This window comes from Haemorhous mexicanus, chromosome 5 (genome assembly GCF_027477595.1).
Source record: "Haemorhous mexicanus isolate bHaeMex1 chromosome 5, bHaeMex1.pri, whole genome shotgun sequence".
In the NCBI taxonomy this organism is placed as follows: Eukaryota; Metazoa; Chordata; class Aves; order Passeriformes; family Fringillidae; genus Haemorhous; species Haemorhous mexicanus.
In genome coordinates this window covers 4,794,798-4,814,281 of record NC_082345.1, presented here as the reverse complement: position 1 = coordinate 4,814,281, position 19,484 = coordinate 4,794,798, and the positions used below count along the sequence as shown (strand labels likewise).

Genomic DNA, 19,484 nt, shown 5'->3' with positions numbered 1-19,484 from the left:
TGCTTCCACTCTCCCCCTGTTTTAGTGCAGGCACCAGAAGAAGAGGTGGTTTCACTTACAGGAAACTTGCTTATGCAAGGCACAGGGACAGGACCAGAGTGTCTCTACTGCTGGCAGCTGCATCAGAAGCCATGGTGAATTAGAAGAATGCCATGAGTACTTGCACAAAAAATTTTCAGGTGGAGACTGAAAGTCTGCAGAGCTGTGGTAGCCATCAGAAATGAACATTTTATTTAAGTTAAAAAACCCTACAAAATATTTACATACTTGGAAAAGTCCTGAGGCAGCTGGATCACAGGTGACACATTTGCCACCTTGTCTAATTATGTTTCAAACAACCTGAGTCCAAGTTTGTTCAGCCTGAGAGGTGATTACAAAATATACTACTTTTTCTTAGGCATATGCAGGTTGCATTCTCAAAAAACTTTCCCTTTGACTACCCCACCCTTTTCTTTACATTTTTTTTCTGTCAGTTTTATTTTTCAAGCAAACAGGTGGATGGTGATTGATACTGAAGTATCCTAGTGTCACCCTTCTCTGGGTACACCCCCCCCCCTCTCCCCCATCCCTCAGGGCTCTTTCCCTCTGGCTTCCAGCTTCTCATCAAGATAAACATGATTCCCACCCACGCCCACTGATGAACCACCCATTCTATAGCCTGAGGCCTTCCTGGGAAACACATCAAGCATGGCTCAGCTGCAGCAGGGCTGGGAAGCGAGTAACTAAACTACAGCTGCTTAGAAAAAACACAGAGGACAGGCCCTGTGCCCACTGGGCCTGTGGAGGCACAAGGCAGGCTCTGCATAAAAGCTGCTGCTGCTAAATTTAAAATACTGTGAAAGGAGAGAGGCAAGCACTACTCCCTACAGGTACTGGCAGAGCTGGCAGGCAGCTCACACTACTATTACTGCTGTGCTAGTCTACAAAAGCCTATCTATGAAACTCTGCCATCCCTTTCACAGCTGTATATCAAAAGTTAAAGATAAATAATCTTCGTCCATCAAGGAAAGTCTTCTGTGATTCATGTGCTCTACACAGGCCTGGAGAGCTCACTCACCCAGCTGGAGAGAGAGAGAAACAGAAGGGGCATTATGAACAGCAGCAGGGTTCTTCTCCCGTGCCAAGCCCTGCCCTCTGCCTGCCCAGGGCAGCTCCAGCGTGCACCAACACTGCCACCTGCCGTGCTCCTGCCTGTGCCAGCAGCAGGGACACGGCCACGGGGACAGTGTGGGACAGCCCCGGGGCCCAGCTCCAGCCCTCTCCCTGCCCTTGGTGCTGCTAGCCAGCTGGGGCAGCAGCACGGGCCAGTCTCACACAAGTGACTTATGCCAGACATAACTCAGCACCCTGGAGCCAAACTGAGTGAAGGGAAGGGCAGAGTTGAAGGACATGACACAGTGACACCATGCCCAGGGTGAGGCAAAGTGACAGTGTGAGCCAGGCCCAGCTGCAGGTTGCTGCCAGCACTGTCCCTGGCAAAGCTGCAGTGGAGGAGGGTGCCACAGGCCTGCAGCAGAGCACAACTGTGTCACCTCTGCTTCACAGGGGGGCAAGGATCACAGTCCTGCCCACTCAAATCTCATTCTCAAGGACCACTGAGTCCTACCAGCAGTGTGTTTGTCCTCTCCCCTCCCCAGAACCCTTAGTTCCTGGAGCTGGGGCCTCTAGTCTGGCTTGCCTGTGAGCTGCACAGCCTCCCCACCTCTGCCCAAGTGCCAACAGAGAACAAGAACGGATTTGACTATTTGTCATTGCTAGTGTTAATTCTCAAGAGCAATTCCTTTCCCCTTCCAGCTCTCCCAAGCTCTAGGGAGCTGAGGAAGACAAGAGCAGAGACCTCAGGGTCAAGACACTGGGGAAATGCAGCCAGTAGAGCTCAGGTCAGGCTTTCTTTCCCTGAGGGAATGAAAGAATCATTAACCAGAATATTACTTGTAGAGCTCGCTGAGGAGATTGCAGGAGGAGAGGAGCAGTCACAGTTCTCTCTGCCTGACAGAACAAATGCACTCTGTTCACTGGCTGCTCTGACAGGGGGGGCAAGCAGATGTGACATGACCCCCTGAAGCACACTCATTTCCAGAGCTCTGCAGGGACTGACATTGCCTTCTGGCCCAACCTCTAGAGCACTACAGAGAAGCCAGCAGGCCATAGGCAGTCCAGAGCTAAGCCACCCCTCAGGGCAGCTAAAAGGCTGGCTGTGACTCCCACAGAGCTGTTTGACAGCACTCACCATTTCAACAATGTAGTTGTGGAACTGCCGGTTCATGTAGTTCACAGTGGTGTCAAAGACACGGCGTAGAAGGGAGGGCACTGTATTCACGATTTTCTTAGTCAAGACCATTGCTAGCACCAACATGGCCTTCTCCTGCTCCATGTCTGAGGGGATGGCTTGTATGAGCTCTCTCACTACCCTGGACATGTGCCGGCTTATCTCCTGTATGGAAGGAAAAAAGGGATCTCAGTGCAACAGCTGTGGCAGCAAGGGCTCTCAGCACAGCCTGCCAGGGCTGTGCTAATAACTGATGTGCTTGTTGCAACACTCCAGGATGCTGTTCCTCTTCCTCCCAGCGATGGCAACCAGCCTGTTACATAAAAAAACAACCCTAAAAAACTATGGCACTTGATCCAGATGTAGATCTAATCCTTGGATAGCCTTCCTTTTCCTTTTTAACACAAGAGACCTCAAACTCTACTTCCCTTGCATAGCAGCGAGGCATGTTAGATGCTGGGTCAACTGCACCTAGGAAGGGGCCTAAACCCACTGCTACTCCCAACACTGTGCCTATGAACACTCTCACAGCATCAGACAAGGGTCTCATGGCTTGCTGTCTCTTCAGTGCTCAGTAACAAGCACAAGTTAAGCTCCTGTCACTAACCTGCTCAATTTTTACCCTTATGATGGCAAGAAAATATACAGGACTCGGCACCAAAGTGCAAAGATCTTAAATACTAAAACTAAGCCTTAGCCAGACCATTAATTTTCCAAGACAAGCCATGGGGCCATCAAAAGAAGGACAAAATGCCTCAAAGTCAGTCCTTTTCCACAACCACCATTTCACCATCTGTAGAAGGGAGATGAGCCCAAGGAACCCAATTAACATATTAACTTCTGCCACAGAATCACCTCTAACAAATCTTTAAAGGGAAATGTTTGGGATTAATTTTCAGATGCCTGCAAAGTCACAGCAGGAAGGATGCAGAATATTTAAAAGGAGAACTGCTTATCAGGCTGCTTTTCACTCACCTCATTAGACAGATTCTCATTCAAAAAGTGCTGCACTAGGCCATTGACTACTCTTTCTTGGATTTCTTTATCAAACTGGTCTCCAATCTCAGCAAGCTGAGCAGCAATGATCCGGATAACCTCTTCATTTGTTGGAGCCAACCCTGCCAACACAAAGAGCAGAATTTAGTTCACAGGCTGTAGTCAGACCAGGTCCAGTACAGGTGACAGCATTTTGCCAATATCCATTAGCAACCTCCTTCCCACCCCTGAGTGTATTCATGACAGGTCTAAGCATGATTTCTTTAAGTGTACCCAGGTTGCTTACAAGAAATTGTGGCAAACAGGGGTTTGTATCTGTAGTTTAGGTAAAGTGCAGCTGCACCCTGCCCAAAAAAAAAATCACTGCAGGGCATGTTAGAACATGTCCAACCAAAATCTGAACAGGACAGTTACTGCCAACATCCTGCCCAGAAAGGGGAATTGAGAAGCTGCGCAAGACTTTGAAGGTCTTTTTCAACCTCATTATTCTAGACTTTAAGTGACTTGTCAGGACTTGTCTCTAAAGCACCACCTAAAATACAGCACCTCATAGAACAGTTGCAGTTGGAAGGGACCTTGAAAGGCCATCTCATCCAAAACCCCTGCAATAAGCAAGGACATCTTCAACTAGATTAGACTGCTCAAAGCCCCAGCCAAACTGACCTTGAATGTTTCCAGGGGTGGGGCATCCATCACCTCTTTGGGCAGCCTGTGCCAGTGTTTTACCACCCTCATCGTAAAAATCTTCCTTACATCTAGTCTGAATCTGTCCTTTTTCAGCTGAGAACCTTACACCTTGTCCTACCTGCTTTTAGCATGAGACCTATGCAAATTTGTGTGAGAGGGCTATTTACTGTGGCAGTTCCTCCTCACCCTGCTTCAGTTGAGGTCCATGTGCCAGCTGATACACCCTGGGCAAGGGGCAGTAGCCACCCTGCAGATGGTTAGCAAAGCAGGAACAGGACCAGAAGCTACTTGAGGAACAGTTTTCACCAGACTGGTAGGGCAGAAAGGGATTCACCCAGTACCAGAACTCAAGTTGTTCCATGATCCTAGCCCAAGTATTGATACTGCCTGAGGAGCAGCGTGAGGCCTAGCTTAACTGCTTAGTATCACACTCCTTGAGGGCAGCTATCACCAGTGGCAGCTTTGTGTCTTTGTCTGATGTGCTGCAGACAAAACCCAGTGACAGGTGCTCTAGAAATCCGTGGAGAGAGAAAGTGCTAAGCACCAGTTGTCATAACCTGAGTGTTAAATTCCCAACCAACACCACCAACAGCCACACAGTGAAGTTTCTCAAAAGAGAAAACATTACTCCTCTGAAACAGACAATAAATACAAACAAAGACAGGAAATGGGGAAAGAAAACCACCATGTTCAGGGAGACATGTGGGATGGAGAAAAGCTTGCTCACCTAGGTCACCATTCCGGAAGTGGCCACTCCGATTGCCATCGGTCTGCAGCTCATCGTCATCGGTCCCTTGGTACAACATGATCTGCTGGCTTTGCAGGGAATGCAGCTGGTCTTTGAACTTACAGTCAGAGGATGCCTCCAGGAAGGTGAACAGCAATGCATGCTCCATCTGAAGAGGTCCATTGATCTGAAACGTAAGGAGATCACTGTTAAGCCCATGCCTAGAAAATGTCCCACTCAGAGCATCTAGGCATGTACTGTTTTCCAACCCCAATACGTCTCCATGGCCTCCTCTGGGCACCCTGAACAGCATCAGCTCCACATGGCCTCAGCAAATGCAGACTGACTCCTAGATGTGGACCCACACAGGACTGTCCCATGGGGAATGACAGAAGGCTCTGCTCTTACAAACTGGTGTTGAAAACCCAGCTCAGCTTCTCCTCACCTTTCCAGCTGTGGCAATGGCAGCAACCCCAACCCGAGTTCCTCTTTCGAAACAGGTGTGAGTTCAGCAAAACCCATCCATTTCCCTTCTCAGACAGCTGTGTTTGGAAGGGTTTTACCCCTGTATTTGGGAACTGGGCATTCTCCTTGCTGTGCATAAAGAAGGCAGGAGCTCCCCACTTCCATGTAATCAGAGCAGAGCAGTAACAAGGTGGGAAATAGAGATAAGAGACTAAGGCTGCAAAACCCTGCAAGGTTCACATTTCTTCTCCCTCTTCAAAGGAACCTCAACCAGCTCCATAATAAACCTGTTCAGCTCCTCACAGAGACCCAAGCAGCTGCTCACAAGAAAATTGACATGAGATGGCAGATCAGTGCCACCTCCACTGCCACATTAACCCCCAGTAAATGGACACATGCTGTCTCCATGGCCACGCAACCTGCAGCCTTTAAGCAAGGTAGCACAGAGTGCCCAAATTAATTAGGCTGAGGAGGTCCATGAGACAGGCAGACTGATGTGAGCAAGAGGTCCTACTGGAACACCAGGCCTCATAACCAACTAAGGCCTCCAAAAAACCAGGAGACTGTCCAAAAAATTTAGATGCACAGGTAAGAGAGTAGGATGTGGTATAAGCACGAGAGACAGAGAGACACACACACAGAGACACACACACAGAGACACACACACAGAGAAAGAAAGAAAGAAAATCTTTACTCTGGTATGTAGATGGTCTGCCTGTAAGAAAATACTTAGGCCTAATTTTATCTAGGGAGAAGAAAAATAGTTAAAGAAGAATGGTTTGTTATGCTGACAATGTGCAGCCAGGATGAACTTGGTAACTGAAAGGGAGTTTTGGGGAGTGGAACCTTGACATAACCATATCTGACTGGGCAGACAAAAGGAAGAACAAAGCCAACAAAAGGCAGGGTTCAGAAATGGAAACAAATGGAAAATAAAGGATATGATCAGTCAGAGATGAACAGAAGGCATACCTTCCATGATCTGAGCATGCATGTTTGCAGACAGTAGTTCAGGTCACCTGGCACCCAAGCTCACTGGGGCACCAGTGGCAATCCCCATCTACGGCCTGCTGGGCGGGTCATTGGGTTTATCACTGATACTTTTTAAAATCATGTTGTGTTCAAAAGGTTTGTGGGAGGGCAGAGTAGGGAGTTAGAATTATATCCTAAAATCAGCTGGGCTAGGGGAGGATGACAGACATTTCAGTTACAGTTCAATGTGTAAGATTTAAGTGTGCAAAGTAGCAGCATCATAAAACCAGTGCAATGCACTGATCACAGGGCTCTGCCCATTCCTTTATTAGTTTCAGCAGTTTGTAGCTTTGTCAATAAACATTGTAGTCTCTTACATAGCTACATCTCCAGCTTGCAGTCCCAAGCGGAAGTGTCACACTGAGAGCTGCAAGGAAGCAGCTTGCAACCTAACTGTTTCCATCCACTTCCTTGCATTCAGAGCAGTGCCAGGAACACTGCAGAATTCTGGGAAATTCAAGAAGGACACCAGCCAACATTGAGACTTATCCCCTTGGAATTATCTCAGGACAAGTGCACCAGAGAACCACTGCACACTGTGAATAGCTGACTTGAGACATGTTTGACTCTAACCTGTTCCATAATGGATTCAGGGACAGCAGCTCGTGTCACCCTCTGCTTCAGACCAGGAATCCTCGTCCTGTGAAAGAGTAAGAAAGAAAAGTGTGAAAAGAAAAAAAATCCCGTAAATAAACATCTTGCAGCTGTACTTATGGGTCTGGCCATGTCTCACAGTAAATGTCCCTTTTAGTGATGCATAGCCCTATTTCTGGAGAGAGCTACCCATCACACACCATCAGTCATGAAAAAGGGCTGAGGAAACTACAACTGTCTCAGTGAGAGGGGTCCCGTAAATGAGAGGCACAAATCTCCTTCCTGCCATAGACTGGGCCAGACAGAGGAGTCACACAACCTACAAACAGGGCTTTAAAGCCAAGAGCTGCTGTTGGGTAAGTGTGGAACAACCCTCCATGGAGCCAGAGGCTGGAATGAAGAGCAGGGTGATCAGAGAGGAACTCTGAGCACCTCTGAGAGCAGGTGAGCTGACAGGTCTGCATGCACAGCAGAATATTCTGAAATTAAAAACCCAGCTGACATTGCTGCACATCCAGGGCAGGGTGGGGAGGGCCTTGAGGGTGCCTCTCCCCACCTTCCATGCAAGGCAAGAGATCCACGTGGATACTCAGGCTCATTTCAATACTTCCCAACAAATATCATGATGGGGAAGGTTGGATCAAGTGCCAACAGAGGCTTCCAGTCACATGAGTGCAACTCTGCTAGGCCTCTAGGGAGGCTAGCTAGGAAGAAGGGAGAGAGCAGGACAGAGCCCAAGGGAAAAGGCACCCAGCGAGGGAAAGCACAGGGGAGCTCCCTCTCTCCCTCACAAAGGGGAGATGTAGGAGCACAGGGCTCCCTCCTCATCCTGCCAGGAGCAGCTGATGGGTGGGTCAGAACCTTGCATTTGGTGCCTTAGACACAACAGTCCCACAGCTGCACACACAAGTCTCTGGTTCAACTCCTGATAGCAGGGCCTGGCTGAAAGTGGGCACTCTCTCCCTGCCAAGCCTTCTTCACCCAGGGCAACAACCTGGTTGTTATGCAGGCACCTTCTACACCAAAAATGGGCTGGAAGCACTAAGGAACCCAAACAAAAGGCCTGCTAACCATCAAAGACCTGGGCTAGTGATAAATGACTACATCACAACAATCCCTCACATCTGTGTTTTAACTAAGCATGCTGGTAGAAAAGAGGGAAGTGAAAACAGAAAGAAATTCAAACTCTGAAGCAAACCACAGTCATATTTTAAGAAACCATGAATCTCCCAACTTTTCAAAGGCTCTTAGAAGTCCAAGACCAAAACACAATCTGCCATGTCTGAAACACACAGCAGCCCACAGGAAGCCTCTTAACCATGAGCTCTTCTTTTCATGAAATTATGTCAGACTAACAGCTACAACACAGGCTTATCCCTTGCTGCTTTGCATTTTCTTCTGTTCCATTCAAATCCCTATTGCTGCTACTCACCTCTACCCTAAGGAGTGTTCTGGCTGGGGAGAGTCCTCTGTCCTGTTTTTTGAGACCTGAAGGGGCTCTGAAACAGGTCAGGGTCACTTTTCTTCTGAGCTTGACTTTGCTGGAAGAGACACAGATGCTGATTCAGGTGTGAGAACTCGACACAGAACACTGAGACTAAGAGGAAAGTGAGGATTTAGAATTAAGTCTGTGGCAGGACTTTGGCTTTGTGCAAACTTGTCCACACAAACAGTATTTCTGTAGGTTAGGTAAAGGCTCAGTTTGCACATATTCTGGTTTTAGAGATAACATTTCTTTTCAATGCAATTTTCTCACTCTCTGCTTTAAATGAAGAGGCACAGACTGCTCCAGCCCAGCTAGGTGCCAGCTGCACCTGCAGATGTCAGTGGCTGTGCAGGGAGAAGAGACCTACAACACATGTGGGTTCTTCCCTTCCCTCAGGGATCAAATCAGCTCTGTGTAGATACAGACACTCCTCAGGCCAAGTCCACAAAAACAGAGACACTGAAAAAAGTCACCCACTATAGCTGCTAATAGCAATTTTGTCTACTCCTACACAGATAAACACACAAACAGAACAATGAAAAGTTCCACCACACTCCAAAGTACTAATATGGCAAAAGATGAAGACAAGGGAGCCTGAACACAACTTCACAAACTGAATTTCCTAAACCAAAGACTGACCACCCATGCAGTGAATGACCCTGAAGGCAATACCTGCCCTCAGATAAGAAAGTTCTGCTTGGGTGGTCAAAAACACACCAGAAAGAGGAAAAAGGATTTCACTCCATCCCAAAATGGCTTCCTACTTCTACAGTACAGGGCAAATTACTTTTTATTTTAGTCAACTAGTAATTACAGGAACCTCAAGTTTCACGTAACTACTTTGAATCAATGCAAAGGGCTTTGACAGTCATGAATTCCTGCTGAGAAGTCAAATCCCTTAATGGAATCTCAAAAAAAAGAACCCAAAAAAGTCAAATGTAATCATGCTGATACCATTCAAATTTTTTAATCATTAAGACTTTGGAATCCTGGTAGTTTTAGATTCAGTTTGAGACTGTTTCTGGTGGAGGGAAAAAGGTTACCTTATATTGGGTAAAAAGAATCTTTAGCTGGAAAAGGAGAAAAGACTGATAAAGGGTACAAACACCATCTGCACTCAGACTCAGATTCAAACTAGAACATTTGCTAAAACTGCTTTAGTACTGCTGAAATCTTGGAATGAATTTTTACAGAATATGATATTTTAATTGAAGCATCAACTAATTTTAATACATTGTTCATTTTTTACTTCAATTCACTCATTAGACAAATGAACTTTGTGAGAAGCTCATATTTCTTTGTGAGAAATGAGCTGCTTCTGAGAAATCACTAAATGTCTTTAAGCATTCAACACAACACTACAACCAGCTTTCCAGACTACAACCTGTTCTCTCTCTCTTTCTTAGGAAAAAAAAATGAAGGGGGTACTTTAATGACAAGTTTAAGACCCTTAAATCAGTTCTAGAGAATCAAGGTAGGGCGTGTTTATTCCAACTCAACATTGCATGGGGTGCAGAACTGTGGGAGAGGCATATGGCAAGAAAACAATTACAGTTGGAGAAGCACATCCACCAGCAGCCTGCCAGTGCAGTAGGAAAGACCTCATTCCACCCACACACAGCAGTTTTCACAAGTGAACTCTGTGATTTTTCACAAGTGAACTCTGTGGATGCTTCCTCCAGGGCTCTTTAGATGGGGCTGAGCACACCCTGAGGGAAGGGACTTACTGCTCTCCAATAACACAGCTCCCTCAGGTCTGGTGTCCCATCTTGTGTTTCCTCCTCTCATCCCCAAGTCACACCATCCTTTAAATCTCACAAGGAACTCACCAGAGGAGCTTTGCCCATATGCAGCCCTGCAATGAAGGGTGGCATTACTAGAGCCAAGAGCAGGGAGGGCCAGAACCCCCTGACTCCAGGGGAAGGAGACATGGCACTGCAAGTTTGCAGGGTGGAAAAGAGGGAGAAACACGGACTGCAAGACAACTGGCACTCCATAGCTCTCTCCCACATCAAGCAGAGGGGTAATCCAAAGGAAAAGCCTCACACACTGTGTAACACTATGGTTACCTGCTGGGGGAGCTCCCCACAGCTCTCAGGGCTGCCACAACAGCAGCAGGTCCCAGAATCCCTGCAGCAGTGCTAAGTCACCCTACAAATCAGTTTTCATCTCCACACTTGTGCTACATCTTCAAGGCAGCTCAGAAAAGAAGCCACCCCACAAACAGTGCCTCTGCTTACCATCACTTCCCCTCAGATTCTTCACCTCTCCTCACAGCTCAGCCTGGAGTTACTATTTCAGCTCCAGCAGATATGCCTGGTCAGGAAAACACTCTTTTCAGCAGGGAAGGCACAGACCTGTAAAGACTGACTCCTTTAATACTGTGCCTGGATTACGGGTCAATAGACCTACTGTGTGAGCTGTCAAGATGTTTATGTCTCACGTTTGAGTTAGGAGCAATTAAAATCTCCAAAGCAGAAATTACAATAAAGCATCAGCCACTGCAAAGTCAAAAACTTCCAATCTGAGAATTGCTTTCCCTGTGCGGCAGCTGAAAGGTAAGAACTTTGGGTGTGGCAGACAGGATGACATCAGTATTGGCAGAGGTAAAACAGTAACTGTTTCTCCATTCCAGGGCCTGGTGGCACTTCCCTGTCCTGTAGGCAGATATTTCATTGCTGAGCTACAGAGCAAGGGCATCATTTTACAGCAGGGAAACCAAGTATGTGGTATGTCCTGACATTTTAAATCCATATATCAAACCATAACCACTCAATTTTACTGTCCTCATGAGAACATGTCACAGGCACAACTACTTTACATATCCAGTCACTACTGGAAAATAAAGAAAGAGAAACAGCACCACAGGCTTAGGAAGTTCCTTACTTGAGGATATTCTGAGCTGTGCCACTGTTGTCTGCAGCACTTCAGGTCAGGAGAGTGTAGGTAAATACCACATCACAGAGCCCAAAGTCACCAAAAGCAATGCTCCACTTCTAGCCCATAAACCCAACAGGATCTAACAGCCCAGGGAAGGTACCTTGTTGGTGTGCCAAACCAAGAGTGCTGAGCAAATAGGATGTTATCATTACCACAGGAAATCTGCCCCCACTGCTCCTTACCCTGCAAAGGATTTGCCAGCCTGTAACAGCATTTAGAACGCCTCAAGATTTTGCCTCATTTGAGACTCACTCCTAAAGCAGAATTTGCTTCTAGGCTCTGGAAAGAGAAGCAGCGTGGCAGGAGGACAGAGACATTGCAATGTGTAAGCCAGGTGAAGGATGGGCTCAACAAGACCCTCTGGGCATGTATGGATGCACACACACAGAGCTGTGAAAACTGTGAAACTAAAGGATGGGTTGGTACATCTGCTTACCACCAAAGCTATTGGCTTGGAGAGTGTCAGGACTTTCCCTGCCACAGGGAACACTGCTTCCAAACCAAGGGTATTTTCTACCCATTTGGCTCTGAGGGAAGTTGCAACATCAAGAGCTCGTTTTGGAAGTGCTAAACTGACAAGCCATGCGGAGCATTCTTGGAGACACCAGCAGCTCAGTGGCCCAGAGCAGGACACACCTCATCCCCCAGTCACTTGCAGTTTATTTGCTTGGCTCTTGGAAGGAATGCCCTGTCAGTCAGGAATGATGAGACTACTTAAAATCCAACCAGGACGACCTCGGCCTGATACTCCTAAGCAGGACAGCTGATTTCTTGAGGCTTTCAGCTTTTGTTTCTCTTCCTTTCAGTTTCAGATTGCCTCCTTCTTTAGGATGTAAGTAATGCCACTACCAACTTCTCCAGCAAGGGAAAACAAAACCCAGCACAAACATAAAGCCATTTATTCCTCATACCCTTGATGAAAAACATGCCAAATACTTAACTACTGCCTTAGCTGGGGCATTTTTACTTTTGCTTCTTTATGCTGCTTTAGTACAGAATTATCATCCCAGCCTGGACACCAAGCACTCTCAGCTGTGTATTTTGGCTTAGAAAAACATTTCACTCTTTGTTTAAAGGGGGCTTATCTTCCTCTTTGGAAAAAAAAAAAAAACTTTATTAGAGACAATTCTAAAAATAAGCTCTCAGTAGGCTTTTTTGATTGAAATTTATTTAAGTTTCTGAAGGTCTTTTGTCTTTTCACAATGACATGAATTGCAGCAATCTTTCAGTTATCAGGGCAGTACTTTGACTTCTTAGGAAGAAAAACATCAAAATCCCTGATCAACCACCCTTCTCATTTGGCTCAAAAAGCTCTGGTGACCAGCCCCCATGCAGCACATGAATGAGTAAGAAGGAGCACTGCCATATTACTAATGCTCTTAAAAAAACCAGGTAGGCAGGAACTTTTCATCAGCGTGGTTTCTGTACTGGATCAGTAACAGAGGCAGCATGACAATATTTTATTCTTCAGCAGCCAGCCTACAGACACAGCTGAGCTTAAACTGAGTCAGCAGGAAGCCTGCAGCTGGAATTTGAATTCAGCTAACTACAGCTGGACCCAAACAGAATTTCCACATGTTTTGGGCACAGCCAGGCCTGAGAGGCAAGGGCAGGACTTGGATCTAGGCTAGCAGAGTGCAGGCAGTTTCCTGGATCTGGCACTGGGCTGAGTTTTTCTCCTCTGCCGTTGAGCAAAGGAACTCCAGCCCAGCAAGCTCCTCCTGCACTTCACCTCCTTGCTAAGGTTAGGGAAATACTTCTATCTTTCCTCGGGGCCTGGCTGGAGGGAGCAGAGCAAACCCTGATGAAAAAGCACCATCACCACTACAACACATGATTGCTGCTCTTTACAGGGCTGGCTTCCTGTTCAAAATGTAACTATTGCAGCCCAGCAGCTGCGACAGACCCCTGCTGTAATGGCACAGTGCATGTGCAAGCAGTTCTTGTGTTTGCCTCTTGGAAATGATGGAAAAGCAGGAAGCACTGAGGAATCACAGTTCCAGTGTTTTGACATTATCAAGGAAGGACAAACAGACTGAGAGCAGGCAGTACTGGGACAAACTCCAGCCATCACTGGTGATGTGCAAGTGATGGTGTCCAACCAGAGAAATGCAAGACTTACTTCTGAATTTAGAGCATGGCCCAGGTGGGCCATGGGCACTGCACCCTTGCACTCTGGCAAAGCTGCTTTTACACTGGAGCAGTGACAAAGTGCCCAGTTCCTGCAGCAGACACAGCCCCAGCACTTGGCAACAGTGCTCTGAGAGTTGCAGGTGCCCCTTGGACAGGCTCTCAGCCATAGGATCTCAGAAAGTAGGACTGGGTACAAGAACTGCCATGCCACCTACGGGACAAAAGAATGCTCCTGATTTTAGTTTTAATACATGTACTACTGTTCAGTGCCAGCATGAGCACAGACCAGCCATCAGTCAGAAAATCAGGAATGCCACGTCATTTTGGAACTTGGATGCATTTCACAGCTGATACCAGCAGTAAAGAGGAATGTAAATCTGTCTTTCCTTTGCCTGACTGGCAAGTTAGACAAGCAAAGCAAGAAACTGGTCAGAAGTAATTAAAAAAAGAATTCAAAAAGACAGCTTTATGGACACAGGTGGCCCCTAACAGTAGCATTCCCTTTGCCTTTCAGGCCATAGGAGTAGGCAAGATCTGCCTTTCCAGACTGGTAAGCACCAGGGATATCTGCACTGCTTTCTGGAATAAACAAATGCTTCAGTATGAAGTTTAAATACTGGACCAGAGTGGCCCATCAGAAATGACACATTCAAAGAACACTATTTCAGAACTTCAGGAGCTCCCTGCTTAGCTAAGACAAGGGCGCTGATGCAACAGCCAGGACTGCACTCGCTGAGCTGCTAAGCCATGATTCAGTGCACTGGACAATTTACTGTCAAGGGAATTCTCACAGCTGGTATTCCCCAGAATTACTTCAGTGGAGCCTGCTCACCCTCTCAGGCTCTGAACATTCATCATAAAAACATCCAAAGCATTTCTAAGAAAGTGGTACAAAGACAAATCTTCACAGCTGCACACTCATGTGCTCTGACAGCATCCACAACCCTGTGTCAATATTTGACATCTTTCCCAAAACATGAAAATTGATTTTCAACAGGCTCTCCTTCTCCTAAACATCAAGTGTATCAGAGATGTAAACATCTCTTACATGCTTCAGATTTAAGAAACAACTGTGCACCAGCACAGACAGCCTGATATGATCCCCAGAAGGAAAGTCTGACACAGATCCTTTGATTCCCTTCTCCTTGTGTGCTGCACTGCAACCTCCATTCCCACCATGGCAATTAAACTGATGAAGCCAGTACAAAAATATTTTTTAAAAAGTAATCATGATAATCTTGAAGGAATCTCTTATGACAGGAGCCCAGAAATCCTCAAGAATCTTAAAAAGAAAGTTGTGTATCAAACCAGGCAGCCAAAAATAACAGTAACTCCAAGCAGCATTCATACTGTGATCAATGCTGTTTGACAGCAGCAGCTCATACACTGTCAGCATAAAAGAAAGCATCATCTCTTTTAAACACCTTTCACAGTGATACAGAGCTAAGAAAATACTCAAAGAAACGCTGCAGGAGCCATTTGGGAACCGTGACAGGAAAATTGCAAATAGGTGCCTGCAGGAGTACACATTTCCTAGTGCCAGGCAAACAGGAGATGCCTCAGCACGTTGCTTCTTCCACTCAACACCTACAGGCTCTCTTAGCTGTAGGTCTACACACACAGTGAGAAAACATCTGTTCTTCTAGGAGGAAACAGACAACTGTGCATGAAACAAAGCAAGACCATTTCACTTTCAGTTCTACCTTAGGAGGAATAGGTTGATGTTGAAACACAGGAAGAGCTTACAAAGCCAAAATACAGCAACTGCTGATCTAAGGGGATTTGTTTCACGTGGCTGTCAATCAAACACATGGGTGTTACAGCAATTACACTGAACAACCAGAAGCTACACTTACCAAGGAACATATGTGCCCTTTAAAGATTAAGGAAATAGTCCAAAATATTTGAGAGACCTGGCTATTGCCCATTCTATAAACAGCAGTAAGAGCAGTAGAAACTGACCAAAGGTCACAGCAACAGCATTTTATCAGGTAATAGAGCAGGTCTGCAGACATTTAAACAAGAATGCAACATCCGTGTGTGCCATGATTGCGCCAGCCCAACTCCTCTGCTGATACTTTAGTGAAGCTGAATAAAAGCTCTGATAGTTTACAGGAAAGTGGGGAGCAAGCTACTGAGGTAGAAGGAGTTTAAAGCCCCAAGGACACAGTCCTCTCATGACAGAAAGAGCAGAATTCCCATAATGCATGAAGGGCTGCAACCCCTTCCCATATTTGCCAGCAAGGGCAGCCCAGCCAAAGCCCACCCGAGTCAAGCAGTGCCATGGTGGTGCAAAGAGACAGGGAAAGCAGCAGGCTGGATCAAGAGCAGAAGTCACCAAGTGTCCAAGGCAGTGCTAACAAGGCTCCCAGTCATGGGGCTACTCAAGGGGAGGGGGCTGAAGGACTCTTGGAGCAGCTGTTGCCAAGAAGGGTGTGGAAGAGACATCAACACAGCCCTATGCTCTACACGGAGCAGCTGCTTCAGAAAGCACTCAGGAGGCAATCCCTGCCATCTCATCCAGGTGCAAGGAGGTGCCTAAGCTACACCACTGGCAGCTCCACAGAGTCCTGTTCTCTTCCCAGCATGGATGAGCTAACAGAAGGATGTCAGGACATGGTTCACTACAGACATCTGGTACAAGTCAAGGCAATCACAGAACCTTAAAAGATTGCTACCAAATCTAAAGAATGACATTGCACACTGTGTGACTCAACATTTCCTTCTATATTTTATCCCTTCTTTGCCTATATCCTTCTTATCTTGTCTGGGTCAAAAAAATCAGACTTGTAAAATACCTGAGGAAGGGACCCCCCCACGCACATACCATAATCATAACTGATAAGCTTTAGTTAAAGCTAAACTCAGCACCCTGCAACCTCTTCCAACCCCAAGCAAAGCCATCCAAAACTAAAAGGGGCTCAGACCTCCAAGAGTTTTGCATCTTTGGCTAAGCCACGACCTCCACTCACTACTTAGAAATACCTCCATGTACTTGGCTTCGCACAGCACACAGACGTGTAGGTAATTCCAGCCCCCAAAACTCTGTAATTTGGCACAGACAAAAAGCCATAGCGTGCCAAGAAAAAAAGGAGAAGCCAGTTCCTTGAGAAAAAAACCAACCCAAAACTGACAGTAAATTCTGCTCTTTCTGCTCAGTCCTCTAGGAACTGCTAAGCAGAGAAAATGAAACCTGCCCATCTGCACACAATTCCCCTCAGCAGAGAAACCGCAGACCAGGCTGGCTCTTTCCTGCTGGGGAGTTCATACCCAGAGGCCAAAGGAGCTGCCTTATCAAGAAACCAACATCTCAAGGCTGTTCCTCCACAGTCACAGCAGCACTCCTTGCACCAGGCACAAAACCTGTTCAGAGTTATTAGAGACAGCACCTTCTTCCCCCCCCACCTTGATGACTTCCCAGCACCAGGATGCCCCAGGAAGGTCTCCAAAGGCCAAAATCACTAGATTTATGTGTCTGCTTCCACTCTAAACATTTTCATTCTATTACAGAAAAAAAAACCAACCCTGTTTCATCTGTCAGCTCCTCAGACTCCTGCTGAGTGTGGATGACTCCTGTCATCCTGCTGCAGAGGAAAAACACAATATAGGGAAACATGGCATAAATAACCTCAGGTGAGAGTTTCAGTGAATATACACACCCCCCATATAATTCCCTAATTATATATCACAGTTCTTACTGGTTTAGGATCTAACAGAAATGAAAAGCCACACTGAGCACCTTTGCAAGGCCCTCACATTACCCAGAGGTGCAGTGTCCTGGTTCTGGGTTCAGGCATGCCCAAATCCCAGGAGCACAGGCTCCAGGTTTGCACTGGCAGCCCTGGTGGAGCGCTGTACACTGTTCTGCTGCCTGTGCACAGTGAGAAACTGAGCTGAACTCACAGCCTCAGCTGGCCTAATCTGGTTTTAAGAAATTGGGAGGGCAGGAACCCAACAAAAGCACCTAACCAAAAATCAGTCACATTTTTTCTTCTTAAATTCAGCAAATGTCACCAGATGCAAACAAGAACGGGCTGACAAATCAGAAGGGGAGGTTTCAGCCTTTCTTGGTACAGGGCAGCCTATCCACAAGTTCACAATCAACTGTTACACTCTGCACATGCAAAATTAAGTGTTTCACCTCAGCAGGTCCCTAAGCCCTGCCAGTTTCCTCTAATGAAAGACAAGAGACCTAGAAAGGAAGACAAGAATATGGGAAGAGACAGGTTGCAGAAATCCCAAGGGAATAATAGGGTACTAGAATGTTACTTTTTATAAATGCATTCCCCCAGCGTTTTTGTGTAACATCAGTGGCACAGAAGAGATCTCCAAAACTGGGTGTTGCAAAATTATCCTAAAGACACTGAACAGCACTAAAGTCATGTAAAGAGGTTGCAAAAGAGAGGAAAAAAAAAAACCACACAGAAAACCCCTTCTTTTTAAATAACACCTTTTAAGATGTTATGCTTCCACAGGCAGGTGAAAACAGTTTCAGTCTGATTAGTGACAAGAAGTTATAACAGAACAAAAACCACTCTTCCCCACAGGTGGACTTTTGCAAAAAGTCCTTTACCAAAAAAACAAACCAAAACAAAAACTACAAAAACAATTTCCTGTCGGGGAACTACTTTGCTCTTTCCTCCATCAAACACTCTAACCGTTTTGAACAGATAACAAGTATCCCACGACAAGATTATGGCCCAGATACTCCAAGAGACATAAAGAAAATGTCACCATTTCTGACATAAGCATTGGCTTCCTGAATGAAGACTTTGGAGATTTAAATAACTCTGAGGCACTATGCCTTCTTTCTTTAAAAAATTATTATTAAAGCAACAAAATATTGTTTAAAAGAAGACAAGAACATCCCCCCTTCACCAAACCCAGCAGTTTCAGAGGCAGTGTCACTCCAAGGCACAGAGATCATCACCAGAGCATGTAACTTACAGAAATATTCTTCTAAGGAAGGAAGCCTGCTCACTCCGTCCCTTTCCACTTCACACACACTGCGCAGTCTCCTGCTCCAGCCTTCACTCGCCCTGAGCCCAACACACCCGTGTGCCACCGGGAATGTGAGTGCTGCTCACGGGGAACAAAGGGCCAGCCAAAGGCGCTCACCACTTCCACAGGCAGCCAGACACCCACGGCTTTGGGGAAGGCAAGGAGCAGAGAGAAAAGCTCTGCTGAATAGCTGAACTGACTCATCTATACAAATCACCTGCTCTTCCTACAAGTTAGGTTACCGCAATTGTTAGAAATCCTCGCCTTGCCTTACCTCGCCTTCCTGCTGGAGCTGCCACTCCCACATCCCGCAGCTGCGGGAAGGCTGAGGGGTCGCCACCACAGGATTAACTCTTTGCACTGCCCGGCCAACACCGCTCGTGTCTGACAACTCTCACCAGAAACTAAAGGCGAGATGCTGCAATTCACCACGGAGTCCAAAGGCAAAGAGAACTTTTTGTGGTTTAAGGAAACACAACCTGAGCGGGAGGCTGGCCGATCCGCGAGAGAAGCAGGGACGAGGGGAGGCGCGGAGCGGCCGGATCCCGCCGGGGGAAGCGGCACAGGGGCCGGGGTCGGTGGCAGAATGGGGGGCACTCCCAGCGGGCGAGGAGGGACGAGCGGGACAGGGGCAGCGACCGAGCAGGAAACGGAGCAAAGGAAGAAAGAACCGCACCGCTGAAACGTAAGGCCAGATTCCGCGGGCAGAAAGGAACCGGGAGATCGGCCGGGAGGCAGAGGAGTTTCCAGCAGCCAGAAGAAAAAGGAGAACGCGCACACGGACCCCCGCAGGGTTATTTCACCCCCCAGGCTTGGGGGGCTGCGAGCTGCAGCGGGCACCTCCGGCCCCGACGCTGATGCCCCGCGGCCCAGAAGCCAGCGGGCCCGACACTCGCCCCGAGCCCGCCACAGCCACCGGCGCTTCCCGGGCGGGAATGCGCAGCACCGAGTCTCGGAGCGCGGCCGGGACACCGCCCATGCACACCCCGCGAGCTTCCCGCCCGACGCGGTGCCGCCGCCGAACCGCTCCCGCGGCGGGAGAGCCACTTGCAACACTCACCAGGACCCGGGCCGGAGCTGCAGTGCTATGCGGGCGGCTGGACGCGGAATATATTTGACGCCCGGCGGCCTCGCCCCGCCCCGCCGCGGGAGGC

The 19,484-nt window shown here is 47.3% G+C and overlaps 1 protein-coding gene across 2 annotated transcripts; it reads right to left on the bottom strand.

Annotated features, from left to right (window-relative positions):
• Positions 1 to 203: 203 nt before the first annotated feature.
• BID (BH3 interacting domain death agonist) lies at positions 204 to 19,484 on the bottom strand. 2 transcript variants are annotated; one of them, XM_059848098.1, is made up of 6 exons: positions 19,391 to 19,484; positions 6,750 to 6,816; positions 4,680 to 4,866; positions 3,245 to 3,387; positions 2,231 to 2,434; positions 204 to 1,061 (listed from the first exon to the last, which is right to left on the bottom strand). In XM_059848098.1, the coding sequence occupies exons 2-6, from the start codon at positions 6,756 to 6,758 to the stop codon at positions 1,050 to 1,052; spliced, it is 555 nt and encodes a 184-aa protein (XP_059704081.1). In that variant the 5' UTR covers positions 6,759 to 6,816; positions 19,391 to 19,484; the 3' UTR covers positions 204 to 1,049. The 2 variants fall into 2 exon arrangements, with proteins under 2 accessions (XP_059704081.1, XP_059704079.1); XM_059848096.1 differs by lacking the exon at positions 19,391 to 19,484 and adding an exon at positions 8,203 to 8,311.

Bases quoted from the DNA above. Each gene is read 5' to 3' on its own strand.
- BID (XM_059848098.1), bottom strand. The intron at 3,388-4,679 runs GTGAGCAAGCTT...TTGTGTTGGCAG, and splicing joins CTTCCGGAATGGTGACCTAG to GGTTGGCTCCAACAAATGAA. The intron at 2,435-3,244 runs GTGAGTGAAAAG...CCTTCCATACAG, and splicing joins ATGAGAATCTGTCTAATGAG to GAGATAAGCCGGCACATGTC.